The 24,118-nt window shown below is 36.7% G+C and overlaps 1 protein-coding gene across 5 annotated transcripts in view; it reads right to left on the bottom strand.

The window, feature by feature from the left end:
• The window catches only part of SLC9A3 (solute carrier family 9 member A3), a 66,276-nt gene that overhangs the window by 12,481 nt on the left and 29,677 nt on the right, over positions 1-24,118 (bottom strand). For all 5 annotated transcript variants that reach the window (XM_004935075.5, XM_040696321.2, XM_046938104.1 and 2 more), the window contains 10 exons: positions 20,779-20,939; positions 19,573-19,651; positions 18,671-18,848; positions 17,526-17,746; positions 15,393-15,595; positions 14,516-14,605; positions 12,657-12,727; positions 10,286-10,415; positions 868-983; positions 160-289 (listed from right to left, as the gene is read on the bottom strand). In XM_004935075.5, coding sequence (XP_004935132.1) covers positions 160-289; positions 868-983; positions 10,286-10,415; positions 12,657-12,727; positions 14,516-14,605; positions 15,393-15,595; positions 17,526-17,746; positions 18,671-18,848; positions 19,573-19,651; positions 20,779-20,939 — 1,379 coding nt within the window. The remainder of the gene's footprint in view (positions 1-159; positions 290-867; positions 984-10,285; positions 10,416-12,656; positions 12,728-14,515; positions 14,606-15,392; positions 15,596-17,525; positions 17,747-18,670; positions 18,849-19,572; positions 19,652-20,778; positions 20,940-24,118) is intronic.

Raw genomic sequence — 24,118 nt, 5'->3', positions numbered from 1 at the left:
TAATAAGTACATGAGTATATACACAAAGAGCCTTGCTCCCCCAAGAGTCGAATGTGGAGTTAAGATCTTTCCTCCTGAGTTTTGCTTCCATATTTTTGATTTCTAATATCCTAATTTTTTGGATTTCAGAACAGACTAATGCAAGTCTTCTGCTCTCACCTCCTGCCTGGGCTTATATAGGTACTGTTGTAGGGTGTGATGTGCAATTGTGTCTTCTGTGTCCCGAATACTTTTCCTCCTTTGCTCTAAAGCTTGCATGTCAAGGCAAACCGGTCCAGCCTTTTCTCTCCTGAAGAATACAAAACAGAAACAATACTTTTTACAGATGAAGTTCATATAAGTAATAACTAAATAAGTAAATGTCAAAACTGACTGAATAAAAATATCTAATGTGAAAAATGAGAAAAGTATTGATTTTGTCTTTCAGGTGGTTGTCAACATTTATTTCCCTATTTACATGGAAGATGGGCTGTTATGTGAATGAGACAGGAAGGAATTAAGGAAGCAGCAATTTTTTTCCTTGACTCTCCCCTAATCTTTTCTGGAGCAGGCAGAGAATTGCTGTCTGATTCTGTCTACAGCAATTGGTGAACAAAAGGTACAAGAAACAGTTCTAATGTGATACTCTGCTTCATCTTTCCAACCTTTAGTGCAAAATTTGTTTGTAAAATGCAACAGAATAACAGTATTCTATCACCTATTTTATGTGGGAGGAAAAGATTAACTGTAGTTCATAAAATTTGTGAATGAAGCCCCTGTAACTGATATTTTTCAGACACTGTAACTATTTTTTTTTTTTTTTTTTTGCTCTTCGTCACAACAAAACAAAAGAAGCAGAAGACAGAATCAATCATACAAGTTACTTACAGTAAATAAGATACAGAACTTTCTACAGTACTTGGACGTGGGGTACTGAAATCCACATTCACCATGTTGTCTGTACTTGGAGAACGTATAAATGCTAAGGAACCTCTACGCTCTCCCTGGCCACAGAAAGAAACAAGACATATTACAGTTGTAAACACCTGCAGTAAAATGTAGGTCAAAAAATGCAGATCATATGAGGCTGTTATATGCAAATCACACAAGAGATAAGAGAGAAGTTGAATTTAGTAAATGATAACAATCTATTTTATTTTATTATACTACAGTTTCTTTAAATAAGTGACATCCTAATGAGGAAAGCTAAGAGACAAATTTTCCCAATCTTGTAAATCAGTTTCAGTGAGGCGAGTGATTTGTTAGGCCCAACCTGTTTGAAAATTATGCCCTTGTGCTTTTGCAGGCAAACTCCATCCTTCAGGGATGGACTCTGTACTTTGTACCACCCTGCAAGCCATGCACACAGGAATATATGTGTAAAATTTTAGGACTCCAAACATCACTGCACTATCAGCAGCATTTTCAAATATACCACACTACGTTTTCTATTCTCTACCAGACTGGAAACAGCAAAAGTTACATAGTGGTATAAGTCTACAAGACTACTTGGAGGTTATCTTGTGAAGAGATGAGATATTAATAAAATCATAAAACCATGAAATGCTATGAGCAGGGCTGCCAACCACTAAATCAGGCACTAGATTAGGTTGCCCCAGGGCCCCATCCAACCTGGCCTTGAACACTTCTAGGGACAGAGTACCCACTACTTTTATGGACAACTCATTCCAGCGCCTTTCAACTCTCTGACTGAAAAAATTCCCCCAATATTTAATCTAAATTTTTCCTCTTTCAGTTTAAAACTCTTCCCCCTTGTTGTATCATTATCAAACAGTGTGAAATATCTGTCTTCTCACTGATTATAAGCTCCTTTTAAGTATCAGAAGGATGCAATGAGGTCTCCCTGGAGCCTTCTCCAGGCTGAAAAAGCCCAGCTCTCTCAGCCTTTCCTCATAGGAGAGATGCTCCAGCCCTCTGATCCTCTTCATGGCCCTCCTCTGGATCCTCTCCCACAGCAATATGTCTATTTTGCAAAGGTAAGCTTTGTAGTCAGTTTTGAAACTGGCATTACAGAAGTGAGCTTCTGGGAAAGCTCAGATTTCTATCTTCATAGTTTTCCCTATCATTTGCACAGTCTTTTATTTAGGTGGAGGTTAACTGTTCAGAGACCATAGTTATGTAAACTGTTGTAGTGGAAATGCTCAGTCATGGCCTAAAACAGTGATTGAGCACCTGGTGGGAAGGCAGGGCCAACCCAGCAATACTCAGGTGCATGCAATGTACCTGAATGACTGGAAGGGGTGGGGCCAGGAGCCACCTCCCTCCCAGACCTTATTTAAGGGTTGGCAGTGGAGGCAAGGGTGTCTTGACAGAGATTCCTGCCTCATAGGTGTTTTCTGAAGCTGAGCAGCTTTTTTCCTTTGTGTCTGTGGCTGCTGCACTTGGGCTTATCATCACTTGCTGCAGTCTGGGACTCTGCTACCCTGCTGTCATTGCTGTGTTTTCCATCACATTTCGACGTTACGACTGTAGACATCTATGGTTTATATCAGGGCAGAAAATAATCATGTATCAATTCTCTGTATTTTAAAAATGCAGTAAGGAATACAATCTCCCTTACACAATATTGCGGAGATATTATCTGTTTTTTTCCAACAATATTTCATTCTTTTTACATTTTTGTAGTCATGGAGAACAAGTCAAACAAATGCTTCCTTGGAGTATGATAGTTCACATGTATGTTATGCCAGAGCAGATGTATCCAACTGTAAGCCAAGCTTGTCCTGTGGTTCATCCCCTGCCCCATGCTACCATGCTGGTGGTTCTGTCCTGTTGAGTGGCCTAGTCTGGTCCTTGGTGAGCACACATCTTTCAGCAATGGCCAAACTAATAGTCTGTTTATACTGCTTGAGCTGGAACCAGGATGCTGGAGGGTGTAGTGCAATGCTAACTCAAGTTATGGCATATAATTTTATGCATTTTGATACATTTGCTAAATGTAGTCCTGTGAACAATGAAAAATAAGCAGCCTTGCTTACCTTTTTGATAAAGGAATTTGAAATAGGTTTCAAGAGTGTTGAAAAATCATTGATTTTTGTTATATTATATACATATATATATATTATGTTATGTCAAATATCCAATTGACATAAATATACTAACTGCAGATTTTCAAGAGGAGTGTATGTAGTTGCAAAATCAGATATTCAACTCAAAAATCCAATCATGCCTCTTTATTAGGCTTCCATAAGATCTATATTACCAGAGAAAGATATCTCTCACTTCACAATCATGCCTTATTCTTGTCATTGCTCTTTGGCAGTATGTACATTTGTGAATAACTGTTTTCAAGGATTAGGTATAGAAGGAGTAAAATTTCATCAAAAATCTCTGACACACACCTTAAGAACTCAGTAAGAAAGGCAATTGCTTACATCAATTCAGACTGATGTATTAGTTTCACAAAAACAATGTCAAATATCCCCCTAGTCTTATGTTATGGTTGAATTTTTTGTGGTGTGTTTTATTAAAAATATATATTTTAAAAGTTTTGTTATTTATATACATTTACTATATTTTATATGAAGCCCAAGACAATTTCACTCAGCACAGCCCAGACAAGTCAAAGATTGGATGCCAATGCATTAAAGGCAACTGGCAGTGCCTGCCTTCACTCTCACTGCCTGCACCCTTGCTCCTACAGTGCCTGCTGCCAGCCCTGTCTTTGGCTACTGGAAATATAAATCATCACCCCCAGGAATAAAAATATTTCCATGTGCCACAGGTTTTTCACAAAGTTTTGTTCTTTACAGGCTGTGGAGTCTATCTAGTTGTGAAACTGCAGAGTGTCTCAGTTTTGGGAAACTATATCTTGAAACATATGGGAGCATTAGTTGTCCCACAAAAGTTACCACTACATCACTAGAAGCAATGGGGGAATAATAATAATAAAAAAGTATCTTCTTTATGAACGACTAATGAGATTTACCTGGAGCTTCTCTGTGGAGAAAAGAAGACAGATTTCAGAAATGTTAACAATATGGGGTGAGCTTTACCCATTAGTTTTGTGGTCTTGTTGTCCTCTTCTTTAATTAAAAAAAATGCTGAAAAAAATGTGTTACTTATCTACATTAACTATATTATGTATTTTACACACAGCCCAAGGCAATTCCTCTCTGCTCAGTGTGGCCCAGGTAAGACAAAATGTTGGACACCCATGAACTGGTATGTGTTTAAGTGTTTAATCAGTTCAGTAGTAGGTAGTTTGATGCTTGTAGACAGAAATTGAAGAGAGGAAAAAAAAAAAAAAAAGCATCATCTCACTTGTTTTCTTATGAGCATCTGACTTTCTTTTAGAATGAAGTATAATGTTTCATATCATCTGTGGAGGAATTTTAGCCAGAAGAAGATATGACCTGTTAAGTCATTCCAAAGGGTCCTTTAGCCTTTCTCAGCACTGAAAAAAATGTGGTCATCACAGATAACTGACCTGCTGTTTGCAGGAAGAATCCGTAGAAGTCATACTAATACTTTCATGAGATGTCATGTGTTAAAAATAAATACATTTTTGGAACTACAAGTAATACTTCATGCTAGAAGTCTTATAGATCCTTTGAAAAAGTGTTGTTGATAGCCACTGTCTAAATCTTTACTGAGCTTTTACACTTTTTCTGCTATGTTATGCAACAGTGATATGCTACCAGATCATAATGTCCTACGGCTTTTTGCTCAGAGATTATCTGGAATCAGTGTTTTTAGGGAAAAATTCATCTTATCTGAGTCAGATGCCCACTTAAACATGAAGTGACTCATGATCTTTTTATTGAATAGGTGCAGTGTAACAGCAGAGTTAGAGAAAAATAAATGTATAAAAAATAATTTATAAACTCCTGAGTTTCTTGCAATTGAGAAGAGAATGGTAGCTGGGGGAGGCAGATCTTTACTCCTTCAGGAAGGCATGGCATCAATTTCAATGTCAGTTTGTAACTCACAGATGTCTAGTTCAAAAATATACTTCAGAAGTCAAGAAAATATTGTAAAAGCAGCGATTGTATCATAGAAACAATTATTAATGTGAGAAAAGTGGAATGACTTCAGGATTTACAACTCATACCCACCTTACTTACAAGTCTTATCCACCCCTCTGATTATTACCCTTTATGAATAGTTCAGGCCATCAGTGATGAGGTCTCTGACAGAAGCCTGAGGATTATCAAAAATGACTTCAGGGGACTGGGGTGGTTAGTTGATGGAGCAAACATACAGACAGTGTATTCCTCAATTCCTTCAATGGCAAGGAAGGGCACTGAGAAGAACAGGAAAACCCACCTTATAAGCACATGGCTGAGAGGCTGGCACAAATGCAAGAATCTGAGGTTCTTTGATCATGGGGCAGTTTACTCAACCTCCCATGATTCAGGAGGGAGCAGTCAGAGACCTACAATTCCACCTGGACTGCCACAAGTCCATGGGACCAAATGAGATCCATTCGAGAGTGCTGACAAAAGTGGCAGAGGTGGTAGCCAAGCCATTTTTCATATTTGAAAAATCATGGCTGTCAGGTGAATCCCCCAGTGACTGGTAAAAGGGAAACATTAAACCCATTTTTAAGAAAGGGAGAAAGGAAGACCTGGGGAACTACAGGCCGGTGAGCCTCACCTCTGTGCCTGGGAAGAAAATGGAGCAGATCCTCCTAGAAGCTATGTTACGGCACATACAAGACAAAGAAGTGGTCTGAGACAGCCAGCATGGCTTCACTAAGGGTAGATCTTGCCTGACCAATCTGGTGGCCTTCATTGATGGAGTGACGGCATCGGTGGACAGGGGAAGGGTGACGGATGTCATCTACCTTGACTTCTGCAAAGCTTTTGACATGGTCCCTCACCACATACTTCTCTCTAAATTGGAGGGGTATGGATTTGAAGGATGGACTGTTTGGTGGAATAAGAATAGTTTGTTTGGTCACAGCCAAAGGGTTGTGATTAAGGATTCTGTGTCAGGGTAGAGGCCGGTCACAATTGGTGTCCCTCAAGGGTCGGTCTTGGGACCGGTGCTCCTCAACATCTTCATCAATGACATAGACAATAGCATTGAGTGCACCTCAGCAAGTTTGCAGATGACACCAAGCTGAGCAGCATGGTCAATACATTGGAGAGAAGGGAAGCCATCCAGAGGGACCTGGACAGGCTGGAGAAGTGGGCCCATGTGAACCTAATGAGGTTCTACAAGGCCAAGTGCAAGGTGCTGCACTTGGGCAGGGACATTCCCAGGTATTTTTACAGACTGGGGGAAGATCTCCTTGAGAGCAGCCCTGCGGAGAAGGACTTAGGGGTTCTGGTGGATGAGAAGCTGGACATGAGCAAGTAGAGTGCGCTTGCAGCCTGGTAGGCAAAGTATATTTTAGTTTATATATATATATATACACACTATATATATATAAATATATTTGTATATAATATATTTGTATATATTTATATTTATATATAATATATATATTTATATATATATATAATATACTATATTTTAGTTTAGTTTTTGTGTTGAAGGACATGGTTTAGTGAGAACCCATTGGTGAAGGGCGAATGGTTGAACTGGATGATCCTGTGGGTTTTTTTCAACCTTAGCAATTCTATGATTCTATGATTCTACATCCTGGGCTGCATTAAAAAAGGTGTGGCCAGGAGGGAGAGGGAGGTGATTGTCCCCCTCTACTCGGCTCTTGTGAGGCCCCATCTGGAGTACTGCATCCAGACCTGGGACCCTCAGTACAGGAAGGACATGGAGCTCTTGGAACAAGTCCAGAGGAGGACCACTAAGATGATCAGAGGGCTGGAGCACCTCTCCTAGGAGGAAAGGTTGAGGGAACTGGGCTTGTTTAGCTTGGAGAAGAGAAGGCTCCAGGGAAACCTCATTGTGGCCTTCCACTACTTGAAAGGAGCATATAAACAGGAAGGAGAATGACTGTTTATGAGGGTGGATAGTGATAGGACAAGGGGGAATGGTTTTAAACTGAGACAGGGGAGCTTTAGATTAGATATTAGGAGTAAGTTTTTCCACCCAGAGGGTGGTGACGCACTGTAACAGGTTGCCTAGAGAGGTTGTAGATGCTTCATCCCTGGAGGCACTCAAGGCCAGGCTGGATGTGGCTCTGGGCAGCCTGGTCTAGTGGTTGGTGACCCTGCACATAGCAGGGGGGTTGAAAGAAGATGATCATTGTGGTCCTTTTCAACCCAGGACATTCTATGATTCTATGATTTTTCATCATCAGTGTTCCTTTTCAACTGGAAAGGTCACAGAAGTCTGGAGACTTGCCAGTGTGACTCCCAACTACAAGAAGGGTCATAAGGAGGATCCAGGGAACTACAGGCCTGTCAGCCTGACCTTGGTGCCAGGGAAGGTTATGGAACAGATTGTCTTGAGGGAGATCACACAGCATGTATGGGAAAACCAGGGGATCAGGCCCAGCCAGCATGGTTTCATGAAGGGCAGGTTCTGCTTCACCATCCTCATCTCCTTCTGTGATCTAGCGACCTGCCTGATGGATGAGGGAAAGGCTGTTGCTGTGGTTTACCTTGACTTCAGCAAGGCTTTAGACACTGTCTCCCACAGTATTCTCCTGCAGAAGCTGTCAGCCCGTGGCCTGGACAAGTACACTCTCTGCTGGGTAAAGAACTGGAAAGAGGGCTGGGCCCAGAGTGTGGTGGTGAACGGAGTTAAATCCAGCTGGCGACTGGTCATGAGTGGTGTTCCCCGGGGTTTGGTATTGGGGCCTGTCCTCTTCAATACCTTTACTGATGACATGGGTGATGGCATTGAGTGCACCCTCAGTAAGTTTGCAGATGACACCAAGTTGGCCAGAAGTGTCCATCTGCCTGGGAGTAGCAAGGCCCTACAGAGTGAGATGGACAGGCTGGATTACTGGGCTGAAGCCAATGGGATGGGGTTCAACGAGCCCAAGTACCAGGCCCTACACTTTGACCACAGCAACCGCAGGCAACACTACAGGCTTGGGGCAGAGTGGCTGGAAGACTGTGTAGAGGAAATGGACCTGGGGGTATTGTTCGATGCTTGGCTGAACATTAGCCAGCAGTGTGCCTAAGTGGCCAAGAAGGCCAATGGCATCCTGGCTTGTATCAGAAATAGTGTTGCCAGTAGGAACAGGGAAGTAATTGTCCCCCTGTATTCAGCACTGTGAGGCCACACTTCAAGTACTGTGTCCAGTTTTTGCCCCTCACTGCAAGAAAAATATCAAGACCCTTGATCATGTCCAGAAAAGGGCAACAAAGCTGATGAGGGATCTGGAGCCTTATGAGGAGAAAGCCTTATGAGGAGAAACTGAGGGCACTGGGACTGTTTAGTCTGGAAAAAAGGAGGATAAGGGGTGACCTTATCACTCTCTATAACTACCTGAAGTGAGATTGTTGTGAGCTGGAGGTCGGCCTCTCCTCTTGCATAACTAGAGGGAATGGCCTCAAGTTGTGCCAGGGGAGATTCAGGCTGGATGTTAGGAAATACTACTTCTCAGGTAGTATTTAGTGATCAGGTAGTGGAATGGGCTGCTCAGGGAGGTGATGGAGACACCAACCCTGGAGGTGTCCAAGGAATGTTTAGACACTGTGTTGAGGAACACGGTTTAATGAGAACTGTTGGTTATGGGTGGACTGTTGGACTGGATGATCTTGTAGGTCTTTTCCAACCTTGGTGCCTCTATGAATCTAACTCAAGACAATAACTTATTATCACAACATAACTAATTCTCATTGGAAGAAACCACATTGCAAACTTTTTGTAGAACCTGGAAAACTTTAAATTTCTTTGTTCTTAGAAGATGAGCAAACATTTGTCAATAGTTTGCCTTCAAGACACAATCTACACAAATATTATTTGAACTCATCGAAAGACAGCTTCCTTGTATTATACAGTATATTAATGTACGATGAAAAAGGCCATTCTTCCAAACAGTAAATAATCTAACTTAATTTTACAGTAGTGTATGCTGTGTATGACATTATTGGGTAAAGATTCTAGTGATAAATCTGCATAGCTTAGCAATCAGTACAGCCATTCACATCTGTTAAAGAAAAAAATGTTGTAATGAATCTACAAAACAGATTCAGCAGTGAATCTGAGTATGTGTATCATGCTTACCACATTCATCAACATCTAATTTTCCTCCTTAGAGGTGTGACCCAGGAAACACTGGGAAAGAAAATTTGTTCTCAAGAGGTCTGAAAACTGTATGGAGAATTTAAAAAACATCAATCTGAATAAGTTTTTTATTTTGTGAAGCAATCCCTAATTTTCACACTAAAATAATTTCTGAATTTGGTCTTATTTTGCAAATTTGATATTTGAAATTCTGTGTTTCACTGTAAGAAGTCTAACTAGCAGTGGTACATTCACCAAAAATGACATTATTATCAGTAGTGGGACTAAAAAAAATTATTCTAATTGATGAAACTAACTAGTCTACTACTCAGCTGTAAAAGAAAAAAAAAAGGTACACTTAGAGATTAAGGTCTTAGATAGATTAGCACTACAAAGATTACTTTAAAATATTCCTGTTTAAAATTATCCTTTGCACTGTGTGAATGCTGCATACCTGTGTTCATCTGAACTAAGCCAGCCAACATAATGATGAAGAAGATTAGGAAATGATACATAACCTGTTAACATTGTTTTAGTTTGGGAATGATATTAAAGCAGAAGGGCAGTAACTTTCTTCCATTTAGTAACTTCTGTACTTTATCCTGCAAGTCATAAATTTCTGTGGTTGCATTTACTGTCATTCTAATCCTAATTTGTGAAATGTAGCTATTATTCTGCCATTTAAATAAATTGATCTCTTACTGATCTGTTTTCTTTTTTTAAATAATAATGTGATCTTGCATAATAAGATAACACTAAAGTCAAATTCTGTGGAAATGACAAAGTGGAAATGAGATTCTTCAAATCAGATTTGTTATCACATATAGCCAGTATTCTATAGGAAATGTCAATATTCTACCTGATCCATTTCCAATTGCAGTGATTTTTGATGCAATGAATATAGATAAAATATTCTTCAGAAAAATCCAACGCAAAAATACACCAACATATGTATAACATACTCATATTGGGGTTTGGGCAGAATACTGAGAACTATGGTCACCCAAACAGGTAGTAACAAGACTCATAACTCTTAAATTCCATTTAGATAAAACAAATGAAAAGTTTTGTTGTTTTCCTTTTTTCTTTTTTTTTTTTTAGTCATCTCCTGCAAAATAACATCTTTAGATTACACTGTAAATTAAAAAAAGAATAAGAAAAACTAGAAACAAAAAAAGTAAGAAGTATTCATAGCTACCTCAGCCACATAGCTAATTGCATCCTTCAAGTTGAGTTCATGGAAAACATTAAGGATTTGGTCCCTTGATTTTTGAGCAGATCTTCTCATCAGGAGTTTACTGAGGAATTTCCTATCAAAATTGGACCACCTGATAATTTAAACAAACCATGTTAAGGGCAGCAAGCAATTTTACTATCCGAGCAATCATAATTTATCAGAAAAGATTATTTTGTGATCTAACCACATCTAGAAAATGTCAAGCATAAAAATGTGTGTATTTTGAAGCTTTTCAAATAACAGCCAAAGAAAGTTAAGGAAAAACCTGGTAGAGCTAGTTATGCAGCTGTCACTAAGCATTTAATAGGTTCACTTAACAAACACTACTGCAGCAGCACAAGTGCTACGATTACAGTATCCCATTTCATAGGTACTAGAACATTTTATACTCTGGTAAATCATGCTATCTTCTTTTACACTTATGATTATTTACTATTATACTTAAAATCTTCATTCTAGGAGTTCAAGTTTCTTTCCTTTATTGGAAGGAAAAGTACTTTTCCACAGCTGTATTGTGGTAACCCAGGCTAGAAATCCAGTTTCCAACTGTTCTATTCCAAAAGCACTGAGAGAAGGCCTCATTTCATGCTATTTGGGTACTCCAGGAGATAGAAGTGGTACATGTTTTCTGTAATTTCCACTTCCAAAGTAGTCTGATAGTAAGATATCTGTCATTTCATGCTTGCGCTCCAGAATTGATCATTATTCCTCTTCTCGAGTCAGAACATCTGAATCTCAGTTTCCAGGCTGTTGCACCTGAGCATATTACTGAAAATACTGGAATAATGCAATTTCTTCGAAGAAGTAATATTTTCATGTATATATAGCCTAGAAGAAGCAGACTTAATGTGGTCTCATTCAAAATACATTTCCACACACTCAACCGAGAGCCTACGTTAAGCTACTAAGAGAAGGCTCCTGTTATTCAAGCATATTACCTTCTGCCATTTGAGAAGACAAACTCTAATCTGCCACTTTAAAAATATTTAGTTCCACCTTTAAGTCAGTATTTCAGACCTGATGATGTATTCCACTGCAATGTAATCTGCTGAAATTATTTCCTAAAATGTATACTAAAGACTGTCGAAAGAAAAAAAGATGTTCTGTTTGGGATGGCTAGTGAGAATTCTTCACTACATAAATGAACACCAAACAAAAGAAATATGTATTATTACAATGTGTAAATGCAGATATTATGGACGGATAAGTTACAAGATAGGTTTCATGGCTTGCCTCAGACTGTTATCTGCCCAAGCTTTCTTACTTTGTATGAGCTTAAATGCGTACACACACATATGCTGTATACTTCTGAATTAAACTGGGAGAAAAAAAATGAAGCAAAGCCAACTGTCTCTATGACTGGGTACAGTCAGGTGAGCAATTTTGCTTGTGCTCACAAGTAGCTAGATACAATCTAGCTTCAGCCTAGAAGTTGTTCTCCTGCATGTGTATAATGCTAAACCTACACTATGTTCAGCTTCTCAGCAAGACTTAGAGGAAAGTTCTGCAGATGATTAATGCAACTGAATGACTTTTGGACTGGAATTGACATGTTGAGTCAGAACATCAGCAAGTCACAACTGTGAGTGTCTGTACCTATGTTATGACCTAGATCCAGAGAGACAGTAGCAGTCTAACCCTAAATAACACTGTTTTAGCATCCTTTTTTGACATTTGTTCATCTAGCTTATGGAAGTCTTCCCCTCATAATGGTAGTTCTTCACATGTGCTTTTATGAAAATAGTGTCTGTATCATTCAGGTGAATAATTTTTCTTCTCTCAAAATGAGTAAACAGAGGGGGATGTAAGTGAACCACAATTTTCAGTAGTGATTTCAAACTAACAGACTTAAACCATATGACTCATTTCAGATGATTCTTTGCAATCACCTTCAAATTCAAAACTCAAACTCAGAAATAGCTAGCACAATAGTATTTGAGTTCATTAGTGTCTCCCCACACAGATAATATTCACGAAATAAGGTATCACAGTGAAAAATTAATATTAATGTTTTCGGTTAAATTCTGTACAAATAGACATTTCTTTAATCTTGAGAGAGTCTGAGCCCTGGATGTGAACTGACACATCTGAAAAGACCTAGTCTGAACTTGTGGCAGGGAAAGAAAGTATTCCAGTTGTAAGGGGTGAAAATTAACTGTTTTCCTATTTGCTGTATTTCCAGTGTTTTCAGTGTAGTGTATAATAACATTTTAAATTGCAGTTGACATACTTGCTGTCTCTAAATTCGCAGGCTTTCAGGCTTAAAAAGTCATAGTTTACATATAAAATTTCCTAGGAGTGTTTCAAACATTACAAGTTAGTTACTGCTTACTTATCTCTCAGATAGTTATGTCCTATTTGTCCAGAGATGTCTTCTATAGCAGAAAGAATGTGATCAAAAGCCTAGGAAAGTAGATGTGAAATTAGTATCACACATAAATTAAAGACATAATTAGAAAATATCTCAATTTATGTCAGGTTAGACCAAGTAACTCTGTAGAAAAATTTGGTGCTGCCAAGCATATTTTTTTTCCTTTCTTTACAGAAATGCTTAATACCATATGTCTTTCTTCAAAAGTGTGAGCTTTCTAACCACTCCTTTGCAAATCACTGACTATTCATAATTTATGAGGTCTCAGCAAGAAGGTATTCAAACCTTCATTTTATTGACATTCAGTTTTAAGACTCACTGTCGACTCATTTTACATCTCCATTCTGCCCTATAAAGTAATGAGTCATTATTAGTGTTGATGATTCAAGTTAGTTGGAAGTATTTCCTAATTTTTTTTTTTTTTTAGATTTTTCAGTATCTTCCCTCAGAACAGAAGTAGAAGCCATTCCTCTAGTATGCAGAACAAAATGCCATAGTTGACTTATTATCACATGGCTGATAACAATCCTGAGGATTGCAATTTTGAGTCAAGACAAGGCAGCTGCAGCAGAATTTGATCTTTTTCTTTATATACTTGTTAACATTTTACTCTCTATTGAACTGATTACTACAGAATCTACAGCATGCTGCCTAAATAACCACGTGTGATATGAATTATTTCTGCATTTATTATTAGTTACTGTTTCAGGAGTCATCTGACATAGAAATGGAGAAAATTACATTTTAAATAAGGTGCCTCTCTCCCACTCTCTGGGAATGGATAGTGCTCTCTTTAAAGGCTGCAGATTATGTTCCTCTTAGGACCATATCTCCTAGATGGTATGTGCTAGAATATAGTGGTGAATCAGTTAACACAATAAAGTGTGAGGATTAACATTTCTGTTCAGACTTTTCTGCTCAGTGACAGACAAAGGTATATCCCATGTCAGATAGATGTATTTCTGGAAAGAAACTACTGACTTTCAAATAGTAAAACATTAAAATCTTATTTCTGGGTAAATACTCTGTCTGTAAATGAAGTAACTTTTCTTCTAGATACTGAAAACATAACGTATATATTCAGTAGTCTTTAAAATGATTCCTCAGAAATAAACCCTGTCCATTAACAAGTTGTTGCTCCACTTCAGGTAACCTCCAGCTTGAAAACAGACAGATTAGAAGGTTCCACAAGTACATATTAAAATGTTTAATGCAGGCATAGTTGTATAAATCTGCAGTTACAAATTAAACAAGATGTCTGATAGTCTTACAGCCTGTTGTGTGAATTGTAAGAGATCCAAGGAGTCATGTTTCAAAATCTTTTCAAAGATTAAATAAATGTGAGTACACACACCATTCAAGATGGAACTAAAAATATTACCATTAATCTGGAATTGTATGTCATATGCACGCTGCAAAGCCCGCTTTCATTTCATGTCCATAAATATACAATAATCAAGGAGGAAAAATAAACTTTCTTTCACATGCTTTGCCCTATCTACCTTCAATCAAATATCTTCCTCTTTTAGATGAAGAGAAAGAATATTATTCCAGTTGTTTCCCCAGTTCTGTCAGCACCAGTGAATTGTCAAGCAAATGAACAGAAAAAACTTCTGTTGAGTATTCTTTTGTTGGACTCAATCCAGTAACAAATTACAGCTAATATGGCAATTCTTGATAAATATGATGGCTTTTGCTCTGTAAATTTGAATTTGATTGCCTCTTCTCTTTCAGAAATAATTTTTCTTTAACAGTTTTCTCTTTTAAGGCATTCTGTAAAAATTCAAATGATGCCACAATATTGTTTAAAAGTGTCTTACTCTTCCATGAAGTTTCTCATTGAGTTTTGGTTCTCTGTGTTCACTTTTCTTCACTTTCAGCCACTGTACCAAAGGCTTGATTGTCAATCCCTAGGCAATGAAACATAATAATAAATACTTAGGGTATTAGACTTTCCTGAACAGCATTAAATAGAGCGGTTTTATACATGTATATGTTGTTTATCATACTTCCCTACTTGATTCCTCTCCCCATTAGAGGTAAAATAATGCAGTACCCTCTGCTACTGTTACAAAGGCTTGAAAAGGCATCAAACAGCAGAAAAAAAGCATATCTTCTATATAGAAACGCGAGGCTGAGAATATTTCCTAGACTAGTACATGTTTGTTGTCCACACATACATGTGATTTGTTATGAAAATTAAATTTTTGATATATTTTTGAAGTCTTCCAAGTTGGTATGTACTGATGCAACTCCATTTATGTTCATATTTTTTTCAACCACAAATCACTGTTTTGTTTGGATGCTGAATACTTTCTTGTCCCACTGCTTATTGCCATATTTCAAAAGAACAGCTTAGGCTCACTCAGGTTGATCAGCTTAATGACTGTATTTGCCAATAAAAAGAACTGTTCTCTATAGTTATTCCTATGAGATGAAGGATGTTTAGTCAGATATTAACTTCAGTACTATTAATACCAAGCAGCTAAGACTGAACATTTTTTAGCACAGAGAAAATTGTGTTTTGTCCCTTGTGGTATTGCATGAAAACATAAAATAGGATCTTTGTTACTAAAATTACAAAGTCAATTATGCTTTCAGTTCAGTGTAACAATATGCAACCTTCAGCTGAGAAGGCCTAATACTTTTAAGAGACTCTTTTTCCTTGCAAGAAACATGCTTAGGAAGAAGAATTACCTGGAAAATAACGGTAAAAAACACAACAATGATAGTTGTGCTGACAAACAGGTTTTTCTCTTTCACTTTTTTTGTATCCAGAAGTGCAACCAGAGCAAAAGCAACTGCTCCACGTAGTCCACCATATGACATCACTACCTGGTCTATTATCTCCAATTGGACCATTCTGTAGTGGTTAAGAATCCAAGTCTGTATAACTACACCTATAAAAAACAAATATTGACATGACTATAAATGCTCATATTAAATGTCAATATCTCAGCAGTGTGTAACAGAAACAGTACAAATTTTGTAACAAATTCTTTACACCTTCTACTTCACCCACTCTACTTCTACACTGCCGGGGAGGCCAGGCATCTCCCCCTTCACATTTAGCCAGAAGAGTTAGAAGAAGCTTATTCTACGATCTGGCAACCCTTCTGAGAATGCTGCCCTTTGATAGGAGACAAGAATTTTTCTTCCACTAACACAGGCACTGAAGGTGAAATCCTGCTATGTGCTCTTCTTTGAAATGAATGTCTGAGAAATTATAGAGCTTCTGCACTGTAGTAAATTGTATACACAGGATATTTTAACAGCAAGAAATACCAAAAGATAAAATTGTTGCAACCCCATTGATTTAGGAAGCGTGGTAAGTGTGGTACTTTTTACAAATCATACTAAAAATGTCATCAATGTCAACACCTTATGCAAAGTTTTATTGTTATGCTAACATCATCTTCAGATCTACAGATGAAATATTGCCTTGTAGAGATGCTTGACCTAAAGTTCTAGAAATCATCATATTGTCATGCAGAAGGAAAGCTGCTTCAGCACTCCTGTGAGTGGCACAGCATGTGCATCTCACCACAGCAGGCCAGGACCATTACATTTGTCAGAGCAAAATACTTCTATTTTTAGAGAACTTGGAGGTTATTCAAAGGAAAGAAAAATATATATCACTGTAAGAAAGGCCTCTGATGAAGGGGACCTTGAAAACTAATTCACGTCACCAATCTAATTCTCTGAGGATATGAAAGCTGTAGTCATGTACAAAGACAAAGGCCCAATATCATCAGACTTTTAGTAATTTATCAAGGTCTAAGTTTAATTACTTCCAAGGATGCATATCGTCATTGCTGAGTATTTACTGTTTAGTGCTCACTCATATTACAGGATTGTTAACAATTAATTCTAGGAAAACAACAAATGATAAAGTTTAGAAAATGAAAACCTGGTTAAGCACATTACACACCCTAATTAGTGAGTAGGAGCAAAATGAAAAATGGTTACGGACTATTTAGAAATGAGGACATGGTACTAGATCTTTTATTCAGCTCATTCAGTCTGAATGTGATCACAGAGTTTAGGAAACCTGCCAGCTAGGTAAGTGGTTCAGCTGGTACATAATTTAAATCAGATATTCAAATAAACAAGAAAATTCCAAGATCTGAGCACATGCGTGAAATCAAAATGCATGTTACTCCCAAGAAGTACCTCATTCTGTTTCGGGCCTTTTGATGTTTCACAAAACAGTCATTAAACTGTAGAAGTATGCATTCAGGCAAAATGTTACCAATATTTTGAGGGTTTGCAAACTTATATAAGTCCAGTACTTCGACAGTATGTAATCCTTACCTGCCACACACTTATTTACTCAGTTTTTTACCAGCCCAGAGAATTATTTCTCAAGACAGAGAACCTGTAGTGTAATTGTGTATGGTCTTACGTCACTGTGCATCTCAAATCTGAAGTCAACCATAAAATTAGCTTAAGACAATCTCTTTATTACCAAATTGAAAGAGCTGAAGAAAAGAGATGGCTGGTATGACTCAAAAGTTTATTTTTCTGGGTCGTAACATAAAGAACAAAGTTCATTTCATTGGGAGATTTTGCAAATAATGTGTTCATCAACAGAAGTTAGCCACTAGATAATCTAGGTGAATGACTTAATTACTGAGCTAGCAATTACCTCACAAAAGTAAAATCCTACGATATTTTCCACTTACGATAAACCGTACTGTAAAAAACTACCTTACTAACTGACAACAATCATAAATTCAACCAAAATGAATGAACTGGTTTGATTTGGCTAGGTTTTGTTTGGTTTGGGCAAAAGAATATATACCAACAACACAAAGATTATCCCCTTACCAATGACTCTATATACTGAGATGAATACCAAAGTCAAGAGTATAAAAGCTGTATTCCAAGTCCAAATTTCTGGATCTACAGCTGAAATTCCTAGGAACATGAAGATGATAGTTTCTGCTCCACTGGCCAACATTTTCATGGTATATCTTACAGTTGTAGAAGATTGTTCAGATATATTAGCCTTGACATATTTTTGACAGCAAATGCCACAGAAAGTTATCCTAGGGGAAAAAACAATGATTCAGTTGTTCAGAAAATATTTGATGTAACATTTAATTATTATTAACATTAGTCTGTCACATAGTGATGAAATCTCACCACTAATACCTAAAACAAACATACAAAAAAAACCTCTCAGAGGCCACTGTACTTTTTCATCTGGTTAAAAAGCATTTTCCAAACATTTCTCCTGAGGTTACTCCCAAAATATCTGATGATAGCATTTCACTGGATTATAAACAACCTCATTTTCTTCTGCTTTTCAGCTTACTATACTGATTTATATGAAAAAAAAAAAATATTCTTCTTTACTTTAGAATGAAGCTTAAGCTAATGATCTATTTTCAGTAACATTTTCAGGTACTAAATATACTAATTGTAATATCTACAAGCATGTCAAGCAAAACTGAGAAGAAAGATATGACATAAATCAATATCAAGGATATCAAAGGAAGAAAAACCACAAAAGATCAGTCAAGATAAAACAGACCAAATTTAGGGAAACCTAAAGAGGTCAGTCTGGAGAGTGAAAACAGCATGAAATGTGTGTCCTAGAATACCTTAGAAAATTATTGTTTCAGTTCAAAATTGTAGAGTGTCAATAAAAATGGACAACTGTTAATTATTCAAGCACTAAGAACCACAAAGAGAAAAGAACCAAATCTGTATTTTGCAAAGAATGTTTTCATGTTGCACAACAAATAATAGAAAACTTGCATTTCTTTTTGAGGACAAATAATCATGGCATTTGCAAACTATAATCATCTATGATGAGAAGATATGAGAAGATAGAAATATTCTTCTTAAGCTTTAGAACTGCTAAATTCTGTAGCTGCCTTATGTAATTTAGGCTTTTCCTCTCAATGTTTACAGAAACTATATTGTCTTCTCAACCCCATTCATAGACAACAATAAAAAGGACTTACGCAAGGATAGCAGAAAGAGAAAGCATCTCTGCTGTGAGGTAGGACAGGTAGGAAATAATAAAAACAAATCCAGGTTCGATGATTCTAACGTGCTTGGTGAAACGGGTCACCAATGAGAGCAGAAATGCAAAGAAAATGCCAACAAGTGTCCCACCCAGGCTTACCACGAAGAATGACACTGAAATACAAGAAAACAAACACAGCTTAAACGTAGAAATCTAAAAGTCTGAACTAGTTCTTCTTTTAGTTTATGGTCAGTGAATCAGAGAAAAATTTGGACATTTCAAAAATTGTTTCTAGAATACCAATACAACAAAAAGAATTCTTACGAGTACTTGGTATAGGAAAAACATCCTGTAGGGAAAACAAAATGAAACAAAACAAACAAACAAAAACCAACAAGCTTACTTTCTGTTGAGCATTATCAGGCTTATTCAAAACCCACTAACTTAGTTTAACAATTATTTTTCCCCTACTGTTACGGAATATGTCAAAGTCACTGTTAATACATTGATTCATAGGATAATTTAGTATCTTATCAAGCTTGGAATGGGAAAGAATGACTAAATTTTTAGGCAAATATTGCTGCTTGACACTGATTTCCATCAAGTACAACAAAAATCAAGTTTGGTGATTTTTGCAACTGAAATCCACATCTACTGATTCTCAAATCTGAACAGACAAGTCTGAACGAATATCCCAAATGTTTATGAATTTTCACTTATTTATTTTTTTAAAGAATTCTTGCAGGTTTATTTTCTCCTTACATTCTGCAGCAGTGTAGGAATATGATCAGGGAAAAGGTTGAAAAAGAACAGCTTCTGACAGCACAATAATAAAATTTTATTTAAAAGTCAACATATGTACACCAGTGATATGATACAGAATTCCATTCTACCCACCTATGCCTTTGACACATTCAATCCCAGTCACATTCTCTGGTCCTATTGAAACAAAAGATTCAAACACATTGTACAACACCTGAAAAGAAAAGTAAACTGGCTTAGTACTTGCTCCTGAGTTAAACCTATTGAAATAATCTCATTATGGGCCCCAACATTATGAATTCTGAACCTATTTATGACCAAGGGAAATTTTGTATGGAGGGAAAAGACTTTGCAGAATTTTAATTTTGCAAAAAAGATACAGTGGAATGGGAACAAACTAAGAAACCAGTTTAAAATGTTTTTCCATTCCTTATATAAATATGATTTGTTATGAACAATTAGATGTATTCGAGTTTTATAAGACACTTCTCACTCTAAAATCCAAGCTTTTGGCAGAAGACTTTTTTTACTGCTTGCATAAGATGAATAAGGTAGCATGAATATAACAGGATAAATAGGTAGTATGAATATAACAAGATATTATTAAGATATTAATAAGATACTGGATTGAAACACGTTTAACATATGTAAACGTAAAAGGGAATTAACTGTAATTTTTGTACTAAAGCTTTTCAAAACTTGATAACACTGAAAGTAAAGAAATCACCTATTACCCTACTTAGGAGATTATGTGTTTGTACGAGTATTATTCTCGTATAATGATAGGTACTTGTCTAACCTGTTTTTAGAGACCTGTATTGATGGAGGAGTACTTTACTGCGGCTTTCTCAGCTTTTGTTGTTTCAGCTAAACTCATTAATTCTTACCATATTTACCATTTCTTACCCTTACTTTCTTCTGTAGCAACAGTCTTTTACATATTTACATTTAAAGAATGCCATATCTTTCACTTTCATTTGTCCTCTATTATTTTCTTATTCACGGTATACAACCTTACTTGTTTTAAACTTTTTCATAAGCTATGCTTTTTCTTGATTATCCTTACTGTTCTCTTCTGAATTCTTTTCAACAAGTAATCAAATTTTCTTATAGAGTATTTTATTCGTTACGCAGTAGCAAAAACTTGTTTCCTTGTTAAAACCAGTGATGTTGATACAAGAGTTTATCAAAAATTTAATATGTGATTCTAGAAATACATCCAAAATAAAGTATTCCATTTATGAAAATGCACTTCAGAAAACAAAACAAGCAAACAACAAACAAACAAAAACAAAAGCCACTTGAGAGTTAGAGTGACCTTGGAATATATAATTTACTTACCACAGTTACAGCATCATTCAGAAGTGATTCTCCAAAAACAATGATGAATAGAACTTCATTGACATGGACCTCTTCAAATACTGCCAGCACAGCAACAGGATCCACAGCAGCAATCAAGCTGCCAAACAGGAGGAAGTCCAGCAACCCACTGTCCAGGTGGCCTTCAAAAACAAAATACACAAACTGTAAGCAGATACATCTCTGCATTATCTGTAGTAATGTCAGACTGTTATATCACAGATGAAACAAAAACCTGGAAAACAGGGATTCTAAGAATTAACTGGAAAGTATGGCATATAAACTATTTAACATGTTCCACATGGTGTCACCTTGTGTCCTATGAGATTTCTTAGATCCAAAATTGTACCATCTAACTTAGACTCTGCAAGCAGTATAGCCTTATTCTTATGGCAAGGCACCTGAGATAACTTTTTCCAGATGTAAACTGCCTTAGTAGTTATGTGTCGTATCATTTATCTTAAGTAAAATGTCTCAGGATAGTTGAGAGCAGACAAGATAGCTAAATAATATACCAGTACCCCTGAAGTAAATGTTCCAAAATACTTCATGCCACTCCAGGCCAAATTTGCCTCTTGCTCACTAAGAATGATTATACTGGGGACTTAACTGCACTCTGTGCAGTTATACAGGATTTCTGGCCTCCTTGTACAAGTAGATGTGTATTGACAGTTGTACGTTGCTGTAGTTGAGCGAGTTGTTCCCAAATGATGTTCCATGAGGCCAGTATTGCATTGCAGGTGGGCTCTAGAAATAGATGAAGGACTAAAAGGTATAACTTCAATGTGCCTGTGTTGTAGTTCATGAGAATTTTGAATAATGTTGGGTTTTTTTTGTTGTTGTTGTTGTTTTTCATTGTTTTTTGCTGTTGTTGCTGTTGATTTTTTTATTACTATTTATTATTATTATTATTTTGTCAATGGTTTCAAAGATTTTAGAACTACAGGATTCTGGTGACAAAGGAATACAGTATTTATTTATTTCATTAGTTTTTATCTCGTCTTACTTATTAAGTTTACTTTGTTCACCTATGGAAACAGAAATATGTGCAAACAGAATGAGGCATGCACTATCATTTTAAAAGTAACAGCAAAGGGAAAGCTATAAAGATGGTTTTGCATAATTTCCTAAAGATCTTGCAAAATTTACCTTCTTCATGCAATCAAGAGTGGGATCCCAGTCCTTTTTATCTGAGGAACAGATTTTTGCAAGAGTAGAGAACAGGAAAAATCCCTCTGTGCTCATTAGTGGATGGAAGAGAAAACAAGGTTCATCAAGAGGAGAAAAATATTAGACGGGGAAGAACAAAGAAGGAATATGTTCAGAATTCATTCATGAGAACACAGTGCAGAGGTCCATGACAAAAATTAATAGACAGTTGTATCAGGCATGATTTATATAACTGAGGGAGAAACTGACCTGAATAAGTTATTTAGAAGAAAGAGTCAGAAAATAAACAGACAGTAGCCCTACCCAAGAGATCAATATTGCTTGTAAGGCACTTCTATTGCAACACGGCCACTCCCTTAGCAGGAACACTTTTTTAAATCCAGAGTGTTTAGTGTTTAAAAAGTAACTGAGAGAGAAACTAGATTCCAAATATTTGTTACAAAATACATAGGCATATTTACTCAAGAGAAGGACACTTACATGGGAAGGCACAGACAGGAGTAGACAATACTCTGTGGTACGCAATAAAAGCCAATGATCTGATCTGAGGAAGCTGGAGAAAAACATATTCTCTCAGGGACCTTGGTAAGGCCCTGAAAACTAAAACTCATAATTTGCTTAAATATATATATGTATAACTACTATTAAAAAACAAAACAAAACAAAGAACACGTGATTGATTTATTCACTTTTGGACATATGGGACAGTGAATGAGAACTGAATCTTTCCACTTTTCATGTAAAAGGAAGGTCAAGTCAGTGAGATGGAGACTGCCAAAATTTTTGAGAGCAACCTTGAACTTAAATCTAAGTAATGATTCCATCTAACGATGTCCATCTCTGCCATGCTTAAAGAAAGACAAGCTCAATGACAATAATTATCAGATATCAGGGTATGATAAGCCTTTAAAATAACTTGGCTCACTGAGATTTCTTATCTTTTTTTATATGTTACCAATTATAATCATTGGTACATTCTTTGAAGAGTTGCAAAGCTAGTAAGCAAATATTTATGGAAAGGTTACACATCTATAATTCCTACAACTTAATGTCAAGAGGCATGGGGTTGCTAGACCAGACTTTTAGTTAGACAAATAGATATTTCCAAGGAATACAAGATCAATGCTTCCTCCAGATCACTGAAGCCTGGAGTCACTGTCAGCAGTAACACTTGAGCAAGGTAAGTTTGCTGGGCCCAATTTAAGACTCCCACACATACTTAACATATTGCCACAATGTACAGGGCAATATGGGAAATTGTACAGGGAAAAAAATGTCTAAGTGTTAAGCACAACCACAAGTATACAGTGCTGTAGCACTCTTGCCTGTGTTGGTTTTACAGCAGATTGTGAAGAGTTCAGTGCAGTCAAACAGAAGACTCATTAATTTCTTCTTCCTATCCTGTATGGCTGCTGGTTAATAGGTAAGATGCTGAAATTATTTCACTTCTAAGGAAAGATTTCATTGTTATTATCACCTTGTCTCTTTCCAATCTGTAAATTATAGTACCTATAAGAACACTGAATGCAAACAAAGAGCTTCTAGAATTTTTATTTATGTATGAAATCTATGTAGTGCATGTTGGATTAACTGCTCTCATATTGATGATCAATGTGAAGTAAATGATTACAGGCTGATTCCATGGTAAAGTTGAAAGCATTTTTTTTTTCTGTACATCTTACCCATTAGTGGATACCCATTCCTACATATTAATTACATTTCTTTAAACAGTATTCATTCCAGTTATAGAGAGAGTAGTGCAGAAACAAAAATACTTTTTAGAAATTCAACAAGAGGGTACTCTGAACTCTCCAAAAAACAGAGTAGCTCAGCACTTCTCTGTCTTCAGCAAACAAGTAAAAACAGCAAGGCTTTTCACAAAGTCCGGTGATATCTTGGTGATATCTTGGAGGTCAACACAGTGAATTTAGTGGATTAGTAGTATGCGTCATGTAGATAATTGAAGTCTCATTTAGCTTTGACAGAGAATGACATAGTTTAAATTAGGGACATGCTTCTCTGGCCTACTCTGTGACTCAAATTAGAGCTCTAGTAGGTTATAGTATGTCTTGTTGCTAAAACAGGTTGTGGCAGTTACCAATTATGCTCTTTCTAAACATTTAAATTTGTGAGGCATGTCAGTTAATAGTCT

This window comes from Gallus gallus, chromosome 2 (genome assembly GCF_016699485.2).
Source record: "Gallus gallus isolate bGalGal1 chromosome 2, bGalGal1.mat.broiler.GRCg7b, whole genome shotgun sequence".
Classification (NCBI taxonomy): domain Eukaryota; kingdom Metazoa; phylum Chordata; class Aves; order Galliformes; family Phasianidae; genus Gallus; species Gallus gallus.
Note: the sequence above shows the minus strand (reverse complement) of the source record. Positions and strands in the feature narration are given on the sequence as shown.